Source organism: Oncorhynchus clarkii, chromosome 16 (genome assembly GCF_045791955.1).
Source record: "Oncorhynchus clarkii lewisi isolate Uvic-CL-2024 chromosome 16, UVic_Ocla_1.0, whole genome shotgun sequence".
NCBI lineage: Eukaryota > Metazoa > Chordata > Actinopteri > Salmoniformes > Salmonidae > Oncorhynchus > Oncorhynchus clarkii.
Window position 1 is genome coordinate 19,135,411 of NC_092162.1, and position 21,967 is coordinate 19,157,377.

A 21,967-nucleotide genomic window follows, 5' to 3' on the forward strand; every position below is an offset into this window, starting at 1 on the left:
CTGTCATTGCATTACTCCAAATATACGTCGATATGGTTATTAAATCACCGTCATTTTCCGAATACATTTCACCGAAACAAAAAGATCCCAACATGTCCTACAAACAAGTTTTTTGTAGTCCTAAAAACCGTATGTAGTTAGCTCTGATTTGTTTTCCTATTGGGAAAATTAGTGTTACTTCATGACCCTTTGCAGAACCCATTGGTGTCTGCATGAATGTCCCCCGACATCTTCATGCTTGTGTGACACTTTTTAATGTGGGTCAAAAGGGAAATACAAATATTATCGGAGTTTTCATTGCACGTCGTTAACAGAACTGCGGGACAACCGTGACCGATACATGGAGTGTACAAAACATTAGGAAAACCTTCCTGATATTGAGTTGAACCTCATCCTGCCTCTGAAGTGGGGCTGCTATAACATTACACTAAAACATTAGGAACAGGTGTTTCTGTTAAAGTATGAAATGGTTTATGAATTCACTATGATATATTTGTATGATTACAAAAGTATAACAATATATCACATGGGTTGAAATGTGTATTTTCAAGCCATATGGTTGGGGGGGGGGGCCACATTTTTCAAAAATATTGCCGTTCTAGATTGATGAAAATAGTCATAGCAAATCAGAACAAAAGGTATCAGGTAAAGATTATCCATGTTCCCTGATGCAAGTAAGGTATGAGTTCATTTCACAGGGTATTGATACCCAATTCTTGTCAAACTAAAGTTATTATAATACAGTATTCACCTGAAATGAGTTTGTAGAGAAGTTGTAGAACTGTTGAAATGCCCATCCCAATCAGGCCACCAAGCTCAACTTGATCAGGGGCCTGCTCGGGAGGATATAACCTTACAGAACACCAGGATAGAAATGTATCATGCACAACATGTGTAAGAGACTAGGGAATCATGTCAGCTCTATTCTTTCCATTTCTGTCTGCAATGTTGAACATTCCAAATCACCGAATACACTTCTGCTCATTTGCGATAAGGAGCACATCTGTACTGAGATGTGTCAAAGCAAATAAACGGGAATGCTAAATTCCAAAGCTGTTAATTAAGCATTGCGTGATTTCAAATTTACATGGAACTCCTCCCAATTACTAACAAACACAACCACCACATGATAACAAGCAACTACTTTATTTCCCAAAACAAATATAAAAAGACATCCAATTAAATATTTACATGACAAGACAGAATATGAATAAAAAGATGAAAACCGAAGACTGTAACAAATAGGTTAAAACTAGTGAAATTATTCAGCATAACATTTGTCAAAGTTTGGCATTTGCAAGATGTGTGAGAATAATCCTTCATAGGACATCGGTTTGTTATTAGCTTTTAAACAAGTCTTATTTTTCTTACAGGTATGATAAAATTCTAATATAACCAGTCTTCTGTGCAAAAGCAATCAAGACTTCTAATGTTACAAAGCAAAGCCATAAATGGCCAAGCGGCAGTGAAGTATATAAAAACATCGATTCATTAAAAGGGACTTCAGTTGTAATATCCTTGATAACAGGAGACATTGACCATATAAGAGAACGGGATGCTCCAACCTAAAAGTCCTCATCAGAGTCCGAGTCAAAGTTGTAAGCGACGGGTTTCTTGGCACGGACTGCTTTGCTCCTGGGAGCCACAACCTCCTCATCTGATATATGGAAGCTGTCATCATCCCACACTTTTGTTTTCTACAAGGAGATGCAGGAAGAAAACATCCAAATTGAAGTGAATTTATTTCAGAGTGAGGGATCTGACAAGGTGGGAGGGTGCAAACCTGAATTCATGGTTAACAAGCTTAAGTTGATATTGTCCAGCACCATGTCAATTGTAAAAAGTCTCAGGATATCATTGCATTATCAATAACTTGGCTCACATCAATGCTAGAACCGCCACTGTTTGGACTCACCTTGCTGGCGACGGTAGTCTTCTTGCCCTTGATGCGGGACATGAGGTCATCAGAGCTTCTGTCCGAGTCGTCACTGTCCAGGGCCTTGCGCTTGGCCGGCGCGGCCCTAGACGGGGCATTGGACGAGCCGTCCGAGTCGCTGGAGTCAAACGATGGGATCTTCTTGGTGGCGGTTTTGGAGGCTGGCTTGGGCTTGGACAGAGCATCCATGATGGACGGCTGCTTCGCATCTGGAGGGGATGATGGGGTTAGGAGTCTGTTCAGAATAATCCCTCAATATAACATCATCCAGGATATACAACATGTAAATATAGTTAACTGACAAAATAAAGGAAACACTTGAGTAAATGAGGGCTACCTATTCGAGCATAATGTAGTGCAAATCCAATAACATTCACATGGAAATGGCTTTAGATTACTATGATATAGCCTATATGTGGAGTTCAATGCAGGTCTACATTGCATGAGACTTAAACGTTTTTTTTTACATTATGAAGGGCTTGACATGAATTACTTTTTACTTGGTCTGTAACACCATAGGCCAAATAGGTGACTAAATTGCATCGTATGACAAACCACTATACAAAATACAATGAATTATTATTACCATACAGAGAATTAGACAATGTAGGCTACCCCTCTGTCTATTGGCTTATTTGCATATTCAAGCCTGTCGCAAAATACAAAACTGCCCCTTTAAGACAAACTTTTTACCTGACTGGCTTTCAAGACAACTTGAAAATGTAGCCTACACGTTTTGTGCTCTTGGAGGAAGCAGTAACTCCCCATTTCTGACCTATATACACTTATCTATAACTGGGCTAATAATTCACTAACTATCAAAGAATATTAAGAAATGTGCACCTTCGATCCGAAAAGCACATTCACTGACAAGCTGATTGAAAGACCGCTCATCGGCTACCCCTGCCAATAGAATTATACTCTGTCGAGCTCTGGCTCAGCATACAACAAAATCAGACTCAATCCTGCAAAGTTCCATTTGTTGTATTGAAAAGGGGCCGATATAATTAAGCAATAAGGCCCGAGGGGGTGTGGTATATGGTCAACATAATACAGCTAAGGGCTATTCTTACGCGCAACGCGGAGTGCCTGGATACAGCCCTTAGCTGTGGTATATTGGCCATATAACACAAACTCCGAGGTGCCTTATTGCTATATTTCAACAGGTTACAAACATAATTAGAGCAGTAAAAATAAAATGTTGTCATACTCGTGGTATACGGTCTGATATATCACAGCTTTCAGGGTTCCATCCACCCAGTTGATAATGTTGATTTAATCACAGAAAAAAAACATACTGCAAAGTAACGGGGTGAACTTAGTGAAGTAAAATTTATTGCGTCTGCCTGGCATTTCTGCGTGGTTTCCTGGAGGTGGTGCACGGCCACACACGCACGCAGCTTAGAGGGAACATTGCTTACGTTCATGTATAAAAATTCCCACTCTTGTCTACCATGGCTAGAAGAGCTCTGACTTTGAAAGAGGGGTCTCAGAGAAACATAAAGGGGAGGGGGGGTTTAAAAAGCATGGACTCTCAAAGTAGGGCCCAGGCCAGATCTCAAAATACACGTTTTTAAATTAATATTACTAACAGCTTGTAAACTTCACAATTCTATCACCGATGCTGAGAAGCAGGCTTTTAAAATGTTCCTTCTCAGGGCCCGAGACCCGGGATGGGGGGTGTCCCTAATAAAATTTGCTATCACAAAATGGGTCACCGGCCCTAAAAGTTCGAGAATCTCTGGTTTAAAGGTCGTGTGTCACAAGATCTCAACCCAATTTATCAATTATGGGAGTTTCTGGAGTAGCCGCCTGAGACAGCATTTTCCACCACAACCAAATGATGAATTTTGTCATGGAAGAATAGTGTCGCATCCAGCCAAGGTGCATTAATGCTGTTCTGGCGGTCTTGGTGGCCCAACACCCTATTAAGACAGTTGGTGTTTCCTTTATTTTGACAGTTACCTGTACACGTTTTATTACTCATTGAAGCAGAAAGCTAATGTCACAACTACTGCAGTATTATCAGTGCAGGGCTAGAGGTGTTCTATAGTACCTGCAGGCTTCTTCTTGGCGGTTGCTGTTTTCTTGGGAGCTGCTGGTTTCTTGGGAGCTGCCTTGGGTTTGGCTGCAGGCATAGAGGCCATCGCATCATCGCCATCAGACTGAGCTGCAGAACACAGAAACAAGTTTGGATTACATTTTCAACTGTGCTAGTCCAAGAATCACCTCAGTTGTCTGCCAGTGTGCCATTGGGGTGGGAAGGTCTGGAATATACTTACAGCTGGATTTGCTTTTATCTTCACTTACAGTCGCTGATTTGCTTTTCACCATCTTTCTATATGAAGAGATAGTTTGACTGGTGTCAGGATTCGCAATTAAATAAAATGTGCAGAGTTTAGACTATTGCTTACATAGGCTTAACTCACTGCATTACCCCAACAATTATCACCCGTGTCACCAGGCCTACAAAAAAAATCCTGTTAAACTATACTATTCATCATAGACTCACTTGGGCTTAGGGGCCTTAGGCGGTGGAGAGTCTGCCTCGCTATCGATCGCAGAGTTGGCCTCGGGGAAAAAGCAGTCGTCATCATCGGACGCTGCCTTCTTGGGGGAGCTCAGCCCACAGTCGAACTCATCCTCACTGCTGTACAGGTTGTACTTCACAGCAGCTTTGGGAAAAGACAACACTTGTTGCATTATCACTGCATGAACACTAATCACAAACCCAGCTTGTTGTTGAAAAGTTGGTTGATACATGTTTTTGATCAGAGGCACAAAGTGCGGCTAGCTGGCTACCTTTTCTTTTCTTACTAATCAGGCCACCCAGCAACTTAGCAGTGATGAGACAAGACTAACTACCACAAAATTTGTGAGAAAAAAAATACAAAAATAGACCTTAAATAAAGTTAGTGCAACACATGCTGTTAAAGGCAGGCATCCCTTTCTACTCCTGTAAAAATTAGCAACTGTTAGACAGCATGTTACTGTTAGGTTGTGCCAAAATAACAGCTTCCTGTATGGAAGTACGAGAGACATGGGAATGTCCTCAACATACAGTAAGTAATCAAGCTAAGTTCTGAGACAAGCCTAATCAGAAGTGAGTAGTACAGCTAATTACTCAGAGGAAGTGTCTGGAGTCTTCAAAGACCCCCAAATCATGAAACAGAACAAGCAGCCAGACATAACACTTGAGGCACCGGGACTGTCATATTGCCTGGTGGGCTTGATGAATTACACGCGAGCATGGGATGCCAATGAGTATATAAGTGACTGCTGGGTAACGCAATTGCCGATTTAGAACTGTTCGGGTGGTTTAGACCAGGGATGCGACAAATGGGAAACAAATTGTAATGTTTAAAACTGACATATGAAAAAGAAAATAAATCCACAGAATTATGCTCAGGGTAGTCTGCCTAGCTTTCGTTCTACTAAAATGTCTTGGTAAGTCACGATATACAGTGGGGAGAACAAGTATTTGATAACACTGCCGATTTTGCAGGTTTCCTACTTACAAAGCATGTAGAGGTCTGTACTTTTTATCGTAGTTACAATTCAACTGTGAGAGACGGAATCTAAAACACTATCCCAACCGTGAAGCATGGAGGTGGAAACATCATTCTTTGGGGATGCTTTTCTGCAAAGGGGACAGGACGACTGCACCGTATTGAGGGGAGGATGGATGGGGCCATGTATCGCGAGATCTTGGCCAACAACAACCAGCATTGAAGATGGGTCGTGGCTGGGTCTTCCAGCATGACAACGCCCCGAAACACACAGCCAGGGCAACTAAGGAGTGGCTCCGTAAGAAGCATCTCAAGGTCCTGGAGTGGCCTAGCCAGTCTCCAGACCTGAACCCAATAGAAAATCTTTGGAGGGAGCTGAAAGTCCGTATTGCCCAACGACAGCCCCGAAACCTGAAGGATCTGGAGAAGGTCTGTATGGAGGAGTGGGCCAAAATCCCTGCTGCAGTGTGTGCAAACCTGGTCAAGAACTACAGTATGATCTCTGTATTTGCAAACAAAGGTTTCTGTACCAAATATTAAGTTCTGCTTTTCTGATGTATCAAATACTTATGTCATGCAATAAAATGCAAATTAATTTAAAATCCTACAAATGTGATTTTCTGGATTTTTGTTTTAGATTCCGTCTCTCACAGTTGAAGTGTACCTAAAAATTACAGACCTCTACATGCTTTGTGAGTAGGAAAACCTGCAGTGTATCAAATACTTGTTCTCCCCACTGTATAACTTTAAAGTGCTTCTAAAAATGTTTTAAAGGAAAGAGGTGTGCGCAGGCAGGCTAGTATTGACAGGTCTGGTCACCTACCGATGGTGGTTAATACCGCTTCAGAAGGGGCATTGCTTTACAGACAAGTATAATGCCTCCAGAGAAAGTTGTGTCTGCGTTTAAAACGCCTACCCTAACAGACAAACATGCCGTAGCGCTTTCAAATGGGCCACATACCATTATATGTGAAACGGGTAATCTATACATTCTACACCGGGTAAACTATGGTAATTTCATAAGACAAACCCCCCCACCCATTCAGCAACAAAGAGTAGCCCATGCTCGCAAGACTGGCCCGAAGATAGCCTACTGTATCCCGGCGACATCAATCCCATAGCCTAAACGAGTCTATTCTACATGCAATAGACCAAACACACTAGTGTCAATAATGAAGAGAAAGAGCAGGCAGGCCAGCATGAGGGGCAGGTAGAACCGTGCGCATATGTCTTACTAATCTGCATCTCGCAATGTCTTATATGCCTCACAAATTCACCAAGTAGCAATTTTTGCCTCTTCCCCTCTGGGTAGTGTCTCACCTTTGGCTTTGCGTTTAGGTTTCTCCTTGGGTATCACTGGGTCAACATCCAGTGGAATCACCAACTCACTGTCTGAGCCAGAATCGTCAGACCACGGGTTCCTCTTGGCCGCCATGGGCTTGAACGACAGGGTGGTCTGTTTGCCCAATGACTTTGATACTGCAGGGGAATAGGGCCTTTGGTTAGTCAGTGAATCACAGATTATGTATGTTACCAGAGGTCATTCTTGAATTGTGGCGGCATTTGTTTTTAAAATGTATTTGTGTATATCTCCCCATTCTAAAACCAACTAATATGGCAGCTTATATAAATATAAATAAATAAATAAATAAATACACACACACACATTTACTATTAGGATAACATCGTGCCTTTACTATTAGGATAACATCGTGCCACCAGTAGGAGTAGTAACAGTGGTAACAATGACAAATTTAGGATTTTCTTAAGAGGCGACAGAAGCGCAAATCTAAGGTCATAAACCCTTACAAAAAAGAATTCACTAAAGTGCTATGACTAATCTCCCAACATTTCCTCTTCATTTAAATTAACACCAATGACACCATTTAGACACCAAATTATCAATGGAATCCTCAAATTTCTGACATACTAAAATGGTACGATAAGTGTATTTTATATGGTGACCCTCCCCTGATAAGTGTGCCAATGGAAGGAATGCTCAAAATCCTTGTGTGTGTATGTATATTTATATATCTCTTTGTAATGATCGATTTTCAAGGCGGTATCAATGAAAACTTATGGACACAATATTTGTACAAAAAAAGTAATATTTTAATATCCTTTTTATTGATAATATGGCAGGTGTGTCAAAGCCTAGTGGCCGCATTGTCTTTACAGAGGTCTGGAGGGCCGAACCTAAAATGTATTATTTCCTCTACGTCAATATTAGCTAAAGTAGTCCTCTATACTAGAGGTCGACCGACTGATTTTTCAACGCCGATAACGATTATTGGAGGACCAAAGAAAGCCGATACCGATTAAAAATCGGCCGATTTTTAACATTTATTTGTAATAATGACTATTACAACAATACTGAATGAACACTTATTTTAACTTAATAAATACATCAATACAATCAATTTAGGCGGCCCAAACGGTTGCATATACCCTGTCTCTGTGCAATGAACGCAAGAGAAGTAACAATTTCACCTGGTTAATATTGCCTGCTAACCTGGATTTCTTTTAGCTAAATATGCAGGTTTAAAAATATATACCTCTGTGTATTGATTTTAAGAAAGGCATTGATGTTTATGGTTAGGTACAGTCGTGCAACAATTGTGCTTTTTTCGCAAATACGCTTTTATTAAATCATCCCCCATTTGGCGAAGTTGGCTGTCTTTGTTAGGAAGAAATAGTCTTCACACAGTTTGCAACGAGCCAGGCGGCCCAAACTGCTGCATATACCCTGACTCTGTTGCAAGAGAAGTGACACCATTTCCCTAGTTAAAATAAATTCATGTTAGCAGGCAATATTAACTAAATATGCAGGTTTAAAAATATATACTTGTGTATTGAATCCCCGAGCTGACAAGGTAAAAAGCTGTCTTTCTGCCCCTGAACAAGGCAGTTAACCCACCGTTCCTAGGCCATCATTGAAAATAAGAATGTGTTAACTGACTTGCCTAGTTAGATGTAAAATGTTTAAATCTTCCAAATCGGTGTCCAAAAATACCGATTTCCGATTGTTATGAAATCGGCCATTCCGATTAATCGGTCGACCTCTACTCGATACATCACTTATTGAATTTGATGCACCCTGTCTAGCTTTCATTTCCATGACTGTTAGCAAGCTGGACAGAGTGAAGAGACTAAATGTAGGTTAATTGAAACCGTTTTACTCAAACCACTCACGGGCCTGGTTGAACATACATGTTCAACACCCCTGATCTATATAATACATTTAAATACTTGTGTTAACTTTCTAGCATACAAAATAAATCCACAAAACATGTCACTACACCTCTACTGGAAGCGGCCAATGGGGGATGATTCTGGTAAAATCAAATCCTTATCCTCACCTTTGTTCTTGGCTGGTGCTTTAAGTGTCTCGGTCAGTCGCTCTGCCAGGCTAATCTCCTCAGCAGCAGCCGGCTCTCCGTTCTCTCCTCCATCCTCATCAAACTCCATCTTCATCACCACTTCCTCACCCTAAAAACAAATATCAAAATTGAATTATAAATAAATAAATAAATAAAAGTAAGTCCATTACCATCTCCAACAAGTTCCTTTACCAGTGAACTACATAAAATCTAAAAATGATTATTGTAGTCTAGTTAGGGTTTAACACAAAAAGGTTCCAGAAGAGGCACTGACCTTTTTGCCTTTCTGGATAATGGCCTTCTTGGTGGCCTCAGCCTTCATGGTGCTGGTAATGCGTGGGATGACGCGGCGTCCCTGGGGCGTGGGCATGGTCTCCTGCTTCACCTTCCCCACCTTCCTCACTTTGCCAGCCTTTCCCGTCACCACGGGCATGCTGGCATTCTGCCGCTCATTCTCCTCCACACGCTGTGGAAGAAAACCCAGAGAGTCAAATATATTACATGACAGTGATGATTACTTGACCCAGGTGTTATGAAATAACATAACGTTACAGAATTCTACTTGTTCTTATGGAATGAATGACTTCATGGGTTGCACGTTTCGTCACTATATTGTTTTGAATGTTCCTTTTATGGCCGATTTAGGACTGAACATTCTACTCAATGAGCGCTGATTATTTGTCTGAGGCTTGGAAACACGATGACAATTAGTAGGAAAAACCTTTGCTATCATTGTGATTTCGCCAGATTGACTAGATGGAATATAACTTTAGCTAGCTAGCAAAGATTCAGGGGACAGCACTGACTTCGCTAGCTAACGGCAACATTGACCTCTATAAAGTACATTTGACGACAATGACAGAAAATTTGTTTCCTACTAATTATTTGCCAACTTTAGCGCGGTCGTCATATTTCCAAGCCATCTGTAATTTGCACCAATATGACTCCGGAGGTCCATAGAACATTCATAACGATGGCCACGATGAGACCAACTGACAGAGGAGCAACCAATGAATAGTGCCGTTAGGGAATGACAAAATGTTATAGAATGAGTGGTGCCGTTATAACAGAATGTTACAGGAAAGACAATGCTACAGAATGACAAAAGTGTTGTTACAGAATGACATATGTGATTGGTCATGTCGTGTTACCTCCAGCTCCTCAGTGAAGGCAGCGAGGTCCTCCTTCCAGAGATCAGCTGGGCTCTTCTTCTCCACTGTGTTCAGTTCGGTCAGCTGCATGAGAGGAGCGAAGTTACGGCGATTTAGTGCATCAGTGATGTTCTATCGATTCCCTGGGTGATTTCATGGTTCAGTTATTGGCGTTAAAGCAGGCAGAAATTCGCACTGTGATAAAGTCGCTCACTACACTGGAAGTTAACAGGAACATGACTGTTAGACTGCGAAAACGTCTTTAATACATGTCAGATTTCATAACTCTGGAGGTTGTCTTCTCTCCAATGAGCCATTGATAATTGTTTTGCGGCATTCCCAACTCGAGAAATGTGCCATTTAAAGGAGGGCTTTAATCCAGGGTGCATTGCATGGTACCATTGCCAGAGATAAAGGAAGGAGATAGGAATCCAATGAATGAAGGAACGCATTACATCATGCTGAGTCACGTGGCTGCTAAACCCGTCGCCATGCGACCCCCCTCAAAGTCAATGTATATGCTGAGAAATGTGCCTATTTTCCTAGAGTACGTAATGTCACGATTCCAAAGCTATACGATACTACAGATAGCAAGTTAATTATCTCACATCTGAAAATATTTGTAATGCACTTGTTGATGAAATCCATACATATATGGTTTTGAGCTAGCACCCAATAGACTCCCCTTCACTCTGAAGAGAACTCATTGTCCCAGAATACACTGCGTGGCACATTGACGTAGCATGGGCAACGTTTCCCCATCTCCTCAAAAGTATCTGTCTTTACGAGTGTCGAACTCCACTCGGAGGAACATCGATCTGCAGGTTGAACATGGTGAGATGCTAGACTCTTAAATGAATATCTGTAAAATTGCCTAAACTGCACTAACTAGCTACTTTAGATACCAATATTGTCTTTGGTATTACTGTGTGTAGCCATGTTTGCTTGCTACCTAGCCAGCCCATAAAGAGCATTGCATTGTGGATTTTGTAGTCAACTTGAACTACAGACTCACGATGCTACAAACCCATGTATAAAACCAAAATGAAACATTAGTTCACAAATGACCTTGGCATCCCTCTGTTTGCACAGCTCCTCTTTCTTCTCCTTGGTGAGGTACCACATAGGCATGTTTAACAGGTAGTTGTAGTCTGGCCCAGTGGTGTCTTCCTCTTTGTCCTCATCATCCCCCGTTTCCTCCACAGTCTTCAATAGGGGAGACAAATAACGCTCATGATATCATAACTGTGGGTTGGATTTTGCATTATATGATCAAAGAAAAACAAGAAACAAATTAGGAGTATGGTCAGATATTGGGGAATGAAATTAACTACCGTGTTCTTCTCCTGAGCCTCTTTCCAGGCCTTGACAGGGTCGGAGTCGTAGCCCATTTCTGTCAGCATGAGGATCAGCTGTTTCTTTGGCTTGTTCTCTGGAGAAAGGGCGAGACAGACATACAATGGCTACCTTTAAAAAAAGCAAGAAATAAAATGTCACCCAACCAGCAGCATGGGCTTTCCATGAAATTCACAGAAATAGTACAACAGCTAACATTACATTGCCTATGCCAATCTGAGGGTGAATGAAAACACAAGAGCATTGTGTGTGTGTGGACTTGAACACAGAATCTACTGTTGGATGTTTGCAGATCTGGAGGGGGGGTGGGGGGGGGGGGGGGGGGGTGTCACAGCAGGGTTTCAATATGGCTCCCACCCTACAGGTAAGCAAAACTAATTGTCATAGGGGAAGGAGCGCTGGTACCTACCGATGATCAGGGTTCCCTCAATCTTCTCCAAGATGAACCGGGCCTGGTTGGTGAGCTTGGCACTCTCTGCCCCCAGCATGCCAGCCAGCCAGTCCTTTCTCAGAACGTAGTACTTCATCCTTAACTCAAAGAAATCCCTCAGCACATCTTGCACCAACTCATACTTCTTCAGGCTGCCCACATGGTCAAACAGCACCTGAGGGGCAAGGAGAGAGGTTATTCTGATAGATATAAAACATCACATTGAATGTTCTGCTTGTCTACTGTCTTGTTGCAGTACTATATTTCTGGGGAATGAGTAGTACCCTTCAGAGTATCAATTTAAGACAAATGAAAACAATCATTACAAAATGGAACCAGAAGTCAATAATTAATTATACGATGGGACTAAACATTATTTGAGGGAGTAGTAGCATGTTTGTGGTAGGGTGATCATTACCATTGAGTTGCAAGTGAGGGACTGCTGCAGCTTGAAGACCTTGTGCAGGCCAGCCGCCTCGGCCTCCCTCAGCCTCTCCTCTGTCATTGTGACCACAAAGCGCACCGTGGTGTCCGTGTGGTACTCCTTGTAGTCGGTGATGAGGGCCCGAACCTTCTCTGTGCTGTTCAGCATGGGCTCCAGCACGTTCTCCTTGTAGGTCTGAGGGAGAGGGGAAGACATGGAGAATTTACCTGGGTTGTGTTCAGTAGGCGGACATTTTTTTGAAACAGAGGTATAACCTGAACTTGTCAAATAAGAACAAGATTTACGTTTTCCGTTTGCAAAGGGCAAACAGATTCAAACCATTGTTCTTATGGATCCAAGGCACTACTATGCTACTGTATATTCATATAGCAGGACAGTGACTTGACACCGACTTCTATCAAGTAAAGATAAACCACCCAACTGATTTACCCAAGACCAGGGTATAAAACTATGTACCAACCTGTGTCCATGTCTTGACGGGTAGCTCAGAGATCTCGATGGTGGTGCTGTCGATGATGGCCACCTCTCCACTGTTCATGTACTGATTCGTCATCAGTTGGTCAATGGTGCCTTTGAAACCCTTGTAGCCGGGGAGCTGAACAGAACAAGTCATTTTGTTTACATTTGAATCCTTGAGAAGGAAAGGTTTGATTGAGAACTTGATTGTAACAAAATGTCAAACTATAACTGGATCTGAAACTATGGGCCAATCCCAAACCAAAGGAACAGTCACTAAAACATATTTTATCTAGATTTCACATCCGAAAGAAGAAATACTGAGTATGGATTCTTGATTAGGCCTTGATTGACTCGTCCTGTACACATTCTGAACGCATAAAGGGCATTCGATCTTAAACCCATCCCAACTCCTAGCTCCCATTTATATAGGCCTTTAACGAATCTCCCCTCACCAAAGGCAGCGGCTCCTCCCCGTTCAGCATGCGGTGGATGTTATTGACGATCTCGCGGACGCCGAAGTTGGGGATGCGGCTTGCCCAGCCCGTGCCGATGCCGTCGGCGCCGTTCACTAGCACGGTGGGGATAATGGGGATGTACCACTCAGGCTCCACGCGTTGGTTGTCGTCATAGTTATACTTCAGCAGGTTGTCGTCCACCGCAGGGAAGAGTAGACGGGCCAGGGGGCTTTAGGGGGGGGAGAGAGAGTAGTCTTATGTCACTGACAAACACGGCAGCCTGGCGAAGACAGTGGTCGAAACTGTGCTAATGTCTATCTCTGGAATTGAAGTGACCTCCTAAGCCCTCCGTCTATGTATTGTCAAGACCGCAGCGGCCGCTTAGGCAAGCCACATCGAATGGAGGCGATTCTAAAAGCTTCATGTCTATGTAGTCGTCGCCAAGAAACTTCACGGAACCAAGTACGCTGCATCATAACAGGGAGTGGCATATCCAGAGCATCTTGTGGCGCTGACCTGAGCATGGTGAAGATGTAACGGGGGCTGGCAGAGTCCTTGCCACCGTGCAGCCGCGTGCCAAACTGACCCTGAGGCTGCAGCAGGTTCAAGTTGTTGCTGCCCACAAAGTTCTGGGCCAAGCCAACGATGGTCATCATGAGAGAGCTCTGACAGAGAGAGAGACACAGAGGATGACAGTCCATTCTGAAAGAGGTTGAAGACAAACTCTAGTCTACATGTTGTAGTCTTTTACCATGGTATGTCAGAAAAATGGTCACTTATTAATACCCTTATGAGTACTACAATACCGATCCAACAATAAACAAAATAGAAACCAACAAATTGAGTCGAGGGATATTGAAAGTTGTCACTACATTTCCCCACAGTTCACTGGGTCTCACCTCTCCATGGTGATAGGCTGACATCTCGGCCACGGAACCAGCCAGCTGAGCCACCTTCACCTCCCGCTTGTCATTCCTCTTGAAGCAGCAGAACAGCACCTTCCTCTGGCCCGGCTTCAGACCTGGGAGACACAACAGTATATCAGTTTTGATTGTGTGTATTTAGCTCTCCTAGTTGTCATGACTTTCTCCTTGGTGACTGAAAGCCAGCCAACCCCTCCCACCAGAGAGGAATGGGGGAATTGGGCTGGTTTTAGGACTTAACGCCAGTTGTAAACTCTCTCACGCCCTGCAATATTGAACAAAGGAATGTGCTGTGTGTAGAGAAACTCTTGCCAAAACTTCATAAAAGACAGGGACAATATATTTCAACATCCGATGAGGGATGGAATATGGAAAATTAATGTCTATTTTGTGATGTCATTAAAAGTATCAGAAATACTGTAACTTAGCTGTAATTTTTCCACCCTATAGGATGTTCATACAATATGAAGAACGATGAAACTGTTTAAAAAGATAGAAATGTGAGTTCAGTCTAATGAGAATGGTTTTTCAGGTCTGTTGCACACTAAACCACACCCATAATGAGGTCAGAGTTTGTGCCTACTTGATGGAACTGCCCTCCAAGGCCAGAAGGCTTAAAAGGACTTGCTGAGAATTTAAATAGACCAGAGAACAGTCCACAGGTTGAAGTGGTTAAAACTACCAGAAAGACCAGGAAATGGTAAGACTCTGAAACTCAACGGGTGAAGACTAGACTAAAACATGCACCGTCTGCAGCTCTGCATGTGAAGGAGTCTAGGACAATTGACGCTAGGGAAGAACAGTTCCCTCAACACCGTATGGTACATCTGATGTATCCTTCCAACATTCAAGACAAAGAAGCCCACAACTAAGGACATTGTGACCTCTGGTGGACACCCAGAGACTTGCATCGAACTACTTCTCATAGACGGACCGAGTGGTTTCAGAGACAGAGAAAGACATCTAAGCGTAAATACATGTTGCATTTCTAATCCAAATGAGCGGTTGTTAGGGTGCCAAATATTCATATTTACGGTGAGCATAGTTTCTAAATGCATGTATGATAAGTGCTCGCTCTCCGTCTCTCCTGCTCTTTATCTTTCACCACCCCCTTTCTGTTGGGTTAGTCCACTAGGGACTTTATCGCATTGTTAGTAATCAATAACCTATACCGTGTGAGTGTGTGATTAGTTATTTATTTACTAAGGCAATTTGTGTATCGCTGATTCATCAATTAGGTTAGGGTTCGTGCAGATTTACGCAGTCAATGTTCAGAATGAGACTGACGAGGTATTAATTAATAAGTGACTTATTGATGTAAGAGATATTTATAATATCTTTAGAGTTTAAGTTGGGAGGTAGTAACTCGTTAAAGAACTATTCCTGTGGTGCCCAAAATTCCTAATGAGTTAATCGTTACTTTAAATCGAGTAATAATTAAATATAGTAGGTAATTATTCAATAAATAACAGTAATGATAGTCACGACATAGTTCAAGTCTATATAGTTAACGTTTCAAGTGGTATAGATTTATATATTTCCTGGATGAACTAAGTAACTGTTTATAGCGAAGAACTTTGGCTGGTGCAATGTAAAACCAACAAACAGTTGCAACAAAAAAAAAGGTTGGTTCGCACAAAAAACATTGTTTTTTAAAATACATTTTTGCAGCAGGCACTACCCTCTTTAACAAGTACTGTTTAAGGTCAACCCCCTTTCCACCACTGACCATCGACTAGGCAGGGGAGGGACCTCTCGTTGTCTGAGTTAGAGAACATCACAAGCTCCTTGTTGATAAAATCGTTGTAGGACAGGGACTCGGTGGCTTGACCATACAGGTACTCCTGGAACACAAAAATACAGAAGGTGGTATGACTAGGCTCATATAAATATAATTACTAGAATGAGCCACCCATCACAGAGCAGACTTGACTGGGAATATCTGTTCTACCAATTCCATTTCTATGGTTGGGCTGTCTAAAGGGTCAAAGGTCACCAGTGATGTACCTCAGGCAGGTTGTGTTCCCTGCGCTGGCGTCTATTGACCATGAAGTTGGTCAGCCACTCTTTACGTTCCTCAATCTTTTTCTTGCTAAAGGCCTAGGGAGAAAAAAAAAAAAAAAAGAGGGTAAGACTCGATCACAGATGAAACTACCGCTAACGGAATCACAAGCTAGGTTTCAAGCCAATTGGTGACAGATCGATGCCAGTCTGCTTGACTCCATGCCTGTAGAAGCAAAGCATTTTTGTGAATGGGGTGGTGTACATAAACTGTCCACGGAACGTACAGTTCTCTCTCCTCCCGACTGCATGTGCTGCTGCAGGACCAGGGTTTCCCAAACTCTGTCCTTTGTGCACCCAGGGAGGGGGCCATATGTTTTTTGCCCTAGCACTACACACATCAGATACAAATAATCAAAGCTTGTTGATGAGTTGGTTATTTGAGTCAGCTGTGTAGTACCTGGGCAAAACAAAAGTTTAAAAAAATGTTAACCCAGCGAGGCACCAAGGACAGTTTGGGAAACCCTGGCCTAGACAACCAAATAGTTGTTTGCCACAACAACTTGCTTGTTTAAGCAAGGCGCAACAAAGTCATCACATTGTAGAGTCCACGTTACAACAGAAACGGCCTTCAGTCAGCCATTTGTTCCACAAAGAAAGATTATCCATAACCATTGGTTACAGCCCTATTGGTTTCAGTGCATTGTATTTTTTATTTGTCATTTCTGCATGTTCTAGACAGCAGTTCACTGATCAATTGGACAGGCAGGTTATATGAAGCAATATACACCCCCCGCCCCATAATTTGTCAGTCAATCAAGTCACCAGCATTCAAATATTACCCTCAATATTTACTGGAAATTTGCATCAAGCTCATCACTTAACCACCATGAAGATCATTTTATTTCATATGCCCGTAAACTCTTGTTCATGTTGTAGTACAACTTAGCATATGATCACGTGACTCGTTTACCTTGAAATTGTTTATTTTATGCATTTGCACAGTTTCCGCTGGAATTGTCACATAATTCATTTTACATACACAAAAAGATTCTACCATGTCGACCGAACAAATTGTCTTCCGACATTTATGAAATTGTACCGACAAGTCATGTTTCTGTCACAACAACGTGAGGTAAACATGTTTTTATACGGCATGACTTCACATAAAAATGTGGCTATAGACGGAGAAAGATTCTCCAATCAAAATATAAAGATCTGCTGATTGAGAAAGATCTTGGTTTGGTCATGGGAGTCGATTTCTTTTTATTCAACCTTTATACAGGGATTCAAATGAGGGTGAATGGCCAACGTACCAGGGTAATTGCCTCGTCGTCGACAGGTCCAGCGTACTTGAAGGGAATGCGATGTCTCTGCATGTCAGAGAAGTACTCCTTTGCTTCCTTCGAAGTGCTGGTACCCAAACCTGGATAGATACAGGTGGTGATGTTAGAAGCACATCCAAATATATGGGGAGGGGGTTATGGTAAAAAATAAAATACACCTTAAGATTTGGGGCAGGTATGGGAAAAATAGGAAGTGGCTGCTTACATGTTCAGCTTCACTACCACAGGGCACAAACCTTTGTAGTATTTTATTTTCCAAGATTTGATGTTGGGCTGTGCTTCCTTCCACTCGCTGAACTCTGGGATGCTGTAAAAGGACAGCTCCTGCTTCTTGTTAGTGGCCTGGAAGAATTCAAAAATTGACATTTGTCTCTTTGCTATACTTGTTAATATTAACCGATCTCTATATTTGCAAAAACCTCAAAATGCTTGCTACTGTAAAACTATAATATAAATACAGTATGCATTTGTTACAGTTATGAAATGTCATCAACAGATGGCACTGGCGTTGCATGTAAAGACTAGTTCAGGATAACGTAGAAGCTTGCTTGTACAGTATCTTAGTTCTGTAGACAGAGTCGGCATGGCTGTATTTAATATAGCTGGATTAAAAATTGATGTTCACTATGGGGAGTTGCCTTGAAGTATGTGTGCCCAAAACAGCAACCGTCAGTCTCAACTGGACTGTACCATGTACCTTGATGATGGGGGTGATGAACTCCTCCAGGAAGTTGTGGTGTAGCAATGAGGGCCAGTTGTGGTGGATGAAGTTGATAAGCAACCCCTTGATGTGGGAGCCATCCAGGTCCTGTCAAACAACCACACAGGAGAGCATCAATGATCTGAGAAATGTTCTGTCAGTGAGACAACTGGTCTACTCTGACTAGGGCCATTAAGATCAATTATTATTTGCATTCTAGGAGTAGAGCTGCTTTACTGGCTAGGTCACCATGAGAAAAGTATCTCAATCAATAGGACTTCATGACTAAATAAAGGTTACAGTTAAAAACAAAACATTCCAATGAGCTACTCGAATAAATGAGTTCACAGACAAAAAGCTCTAAATTCCACAGAGAAATTGCCAGTAGACAGTGCAGACCTGATCGGTCATGATCATGAGTTTGCCGTAACGCAGGGACTTGAGGGATTCTGGGTTGCTGTAGTTCTTCTTGTACTGCAGCCCCAGGATCTTGATGACGTTGTTGATCTCAGCATTATCCATGATCTGACACAGGGGACACACAGGGATCAAACTATTAACAACTAGTTCAATAGTGGACGACCACAGCAGATGCCTAACATTCTAGAGGTTGAGGCCCTTTGTAAAACATATGGTGAGGATCGATTCACTCATTCATATATCTTTATGTACATATTCTTTGTCCCTTTACACTTGTGTGTATAAGGTAGTAGTTTTGGAATTGTTAGGTTAGATTACTCGTTGGTTATTACTGCATTGTCGGAACTAGAAACACAAGCATTTCGCTACACTCGCATTAACATCTGCTAACCATGTGTATGTGACAAATACATTTGATTTGATTCAACACAGAACAAAAAATTCCCCATAGTGATAAAGTCATTATCAATTGCATTCCCAATTATGCCCAGCAGAGCCTTAGAGATATCTATATAGTGATCACCAACTTCAATTTTTTTTATATGCCTGTTCTGACCTGCTTGTGAGTGGCTTCCCGCACGTTGAGCATTTTTCCCCTGAGGGGGAAGACTCCGTAGCGGTCTCTGCCCACCACGCCCAGACCAGACACGGCCAGCGTCTTGGCCGAGTCTCCCTCCGTCAGGATCAGAGTGCAGCCGTGGGAGTTCTTACCACCTGGTTGTAGAGAAACACAGCGACTTCACTATTTTGAATCGTATGACATCATTACTAGGTGTAAAACTTTACTAGATCAACAAGTTGATTGATTTGTTTTAAAACTGTAGATTATAAGTAACTAGAAGTGAACTAAGGACTAACCTCTTAAGCAAAATCGTGACAGACTAGACTAAAATGCATATCATAACGAATGGGATTTACCTGCGTCGTTGGCGTCGTCCAGTTTGGGCACTCCCTTGATCTTGGTGTGCTTGACGCCAGAGCACTTCTTGTTGAGCTGCGTCTGGGCCTTGAACTTCACCCAGTTCATGATGCTCTCCACTATCCCACAGGAGTTGGCCTGGTTGACAGACAATAAGCCATGTACAAAATGATTCAATCCAAACAAGAGTATGATATTTTGTATGAGTGACAATGGACTTTCTATGGAGAAAAGGAACAATGAACTTAAGGCTAGGCCCCGTTTACCTGTTTGATAAACTTGTCACTGAGGGGGCAGGTGGAACCGAAGCTCTTCTGCTGCAGGGTCATGTTCTCCTTGGTCTGGGAGTCGAAGGTAGGGTTCTCAATCAGGCAGTTGACAAAAATCCACATGTGGTTCTTCACCTGGGGAGAGGTGGACAAAGTACAATCTCATTAAAATAGTCATGTTATGAAAATGTAACGGACAATACAGTTTTATCTTGTCATCTTTGATCAGCAAATATGGCATCTCAGGGAGACTGGGTCAGTTTGGTGGGGTACCTGGTCCTTTTTTTCTTAGCTTAGTAGGTAGACCCTGGCGGTAGTGGGTTCGATTCCCGGGACCACACATACACAATTATATTTTTTACTTAACCTTTATTTAAGTAGGCAAGTCAGTTAAGAAAAAAAATAATCTTATTTTACAATGACGGCCTACCCAGTCAAACCCTAACGACGTCGGGCCAATTGTGCGCCGCCCTACGGGACTCCCAATCACGACCGGTAATAGATCCTGGAATCGAACCAGGGTCTGTAGTGGCGCCTCTAGCACTGAGATTAAGTGCCTTAGACCGCTACGCCACTCGAGCCCTAAAAATTTATTCACGCACGGCTAAGTCACTTTGGATAAAAAAAACATCTGCTAAATGTCAAATATACCTGGAAAGGCTTGACGACCACGCCAGCCTTGTTCTTCTTCTTGACAACTTCAATGATCTTGGAAGTCACCTGGTCTGCCACGTAGTCAGCATGTCTCCCACCCTGGGGCCAAAGAACAGGAACAGTCAGAAACCATGTATAGTAGTCCCACATATTTGTTATGCATACTATTTTAAGATTATGACTTGTGGAAAAGGAACCAAGATGGTGACATATTGTTGCCAACAATAGAAAATGACTCCGGTAATAAAACCAAGTGGTTGGTAAGCCGTAACATTAAAATCCAAAACAATATTATCCAGTTAGAGTACATTCACAGTTGCATTTATCTTCTCAATCCAAAACCCAACATTGTACACACACATCACAACAAAACCACATGCCCCTTAGACCACTGTCCTTTTTACCTTGGTGGTGGCGATGCTGTTGACAAAGCTGACTTGCTGGAAGCCCTTCTCGCTCAGTGTGAGGCACACCTCCCAGCGCTCACTCACCACCTCATGGACCACAATGAGGGGTGAGCCCAACTCATCCACCTTGTCCTTCAGGTACAGGTCCACGTAGCTCCGGAAACTCGTCACCTAGAGGGACAGAGAGATGTTGGTAATCAAAACCGACAAACATTGCAGTCCAACAGCATTTCAACCGTCAAAGGAATACATTTGGAGACGTCAGTATGGACAGATTGTCCTTTAACAGATGTTATCCTGTTAAAGTCACTATAGCGCAGAGTCATTTCTTAGTGTGGCAATCGCGCCTAGTTTACCACTAGGTTACCCTGCACTTACGGGTAGCCTCTTGCCATTGAGGAACACGCGGACTCCCTTGGTGGCACCGGCGATATCGTAAGCCCGTCGGGTCATGATGGCCACCGTGTCCTTGTCCAGGGCCTGCATCTTGAACTTGGTCAGGTCCGGCTGGAAGGTGATACACGTGAACTCGGCGCCGTCAAACGGCCTGATCTTGTGCTCCCCAGCCCGCCCCATGTTGTCATACCACGTCTGCAGGGGCACAAAGAGAACAGGTAACAACAAATAGAATTAAGACTTCGGTAATAGGATACATCGTCACAAGCCTGAGCAGACTTCCAAGAAATTGATGTGTATTGTAAGGTGCCGTTGGTAGTTTGACCAACCTGCTTGAAGGTTTTCTTGGACTCCTTGCAGGCCGTCTCCACGGTGAACTTGTTGCTGAAGATGTTGCAAAGCTTGGCACCATAGCCGTTGCGTCCACCTAAAGATGGAGTACAATAACATGTGAAGATAGATGGCAGGTTTTTAAAATATGCAAGACTCCTCTATTGGAATGAGAACCAATAGAGTACGCTTTTTCTTGGAGAGTAAATAACGAGTGACAATAAGTGTCTGATTTCATTAAGTCTTACCGGTGACTTTCTTCTGGTCGTCGTCATAGTTACTGGAGGTGAGGAGCTGTCCAAAGATGAGAGCTGGCACATAGACCTTCTCCACCTTGTGCTCCACCACAGGGATGCCCTTCCCATTGTTCCACACACTGATGGAGTTGTTCTCACTGAAAAACACCAAGCACAAGCTCAAGTCACTTACAGTAAGGCCATACAGAGTTCATTCACTGTTTAACACATTTCATGTTTTGAAA

The 21,967-nt window shown here is 42.6% G+C and overlaps 1 protein-coding gene across 1 annotated transcript in view; it reads right to left on the reverse strand.

Annotated features, from left to right (window-relative positions):
• Positions 1 to 1,130: 1,130 nt before the first annotated feature.
• Positions 1,131 to 21,967, reverse strand: part of LOC139368117 (DNA topoisomerase II alpha) — a 24,861-nt gene continuing 4,024 nt past the window's right edge. Inside the window, exons 5-35 of the mRNA XM_071106697.1 lie at positions 21,735 to 21,880; positions 21,486 to 21,583; positions 21,139 to 21,351; positions 20,758 to 20,931; positions 20,351 to 20,452; positions 19,697 to 19,834; positions 19,430 to 19,568; positions 19,068 to 19,225; positions 18,491 to 18,616; positions 18,089 to 18,199; positions 17,628 to 17,733; positions 17,362 to 17,471; positions 16,052 to 16,144; positions 15,774 to 15,888; positions 14,021 to 14,142; positions 13,638 to 13,786; positions 13,119 to 13,350; positions 12,668 to 12,802; positions 12,181 to 12,381; positions 11,742 to 11,937; positions 11,311 to 11,408; positions 11,045 to 11,182; positions 9,977 to 10,060; positions 9,100 to 9,291; positions 8,805 to 8,934; positions 6,766 to 6,924; positions 4,449 to 4,611; positions 4,219 to 4,274; positions 3,993 to 4,106; positions 1,916 to 2,145; positions 1,131 to 1,697 (exon numbers count right to left, since the gene is read on the reverse strand). Of these exons, the coding sequence (XP_070962798.1) occupies positions 1,566 to 1,697; positions 1,916 to 2,145; positions 3,993 to 4,106; positions 4,219 to 4,274; positions 4,449 to 4,611; positions 6,766 to 6,924; positions 8,805 to 8,934; positions 9,100 to 9,291; positions 9,977 to 10,060; positions 11,045 to 11,182; positions 11,311 to 11,408; positions 11,742 to 11,937; positions 12,181 to 12,381; positions 12,668 to 12,802; positions 13,119 to 13,350; positions 13,638 to 13,786; positions 14,021 to 14,142; positions 15,774 to 15,888; positions 16,052 to 16,144; positions 17,362 to 17,471; positions 17,628 to 17,733; positions 18,089 to 18,199; positions 18,491 to 18,616; positions 19,068 to 19,225; positions 19,430 to 19,568; positions 19,697 to 19,834; positions 20,351 to 20,452; positions 20,758 to 20,931; positions 21,139 to 21,351; positions 21,486 to 21,583; positions 21,735 to 21,880 (4,360 nt within the window). The 3' untranslated portion in view covers positions 1,131 to 1,565. The remainder of the gene's footprint in view (positions 1,698 to 1,915; positions 2,146 to 3,992; positions 4,107 to 4,218; positions 4,275 to 4,448; positions 4,612 to 6,765; positions 6,925 to 8,804; positions 8,935 to 9,099; positions 9,292 to 9,976; positions 10,061 to 11,044; positions 11,183 to 11,310; positions 11,409 to 11,741; positions 11,938 to 12,180; positions 12,382 to 12,667; positions 12,803 to 13,118; positions 13,351 to 13,637; positions 13,787 to 14,020; positions 14,143 to 15,773; positions 15,889 to 16,051; positions 16,145 to 17,361; positions 17,472 to 17,627; positions 17,734 to 18,088; positions 18,200 to 18,490; positions 18,617 to 19,067; positions 19,226 to 19,429; positions 19,569 to 19,696; positions 19,835 to 20,350; positions 20,453 to 20,757; positions 20,932 to 21,138; positions 21,352 to 21,485; positions 21,584 to 21,734; positions 21,881 to 21,967) is intronic.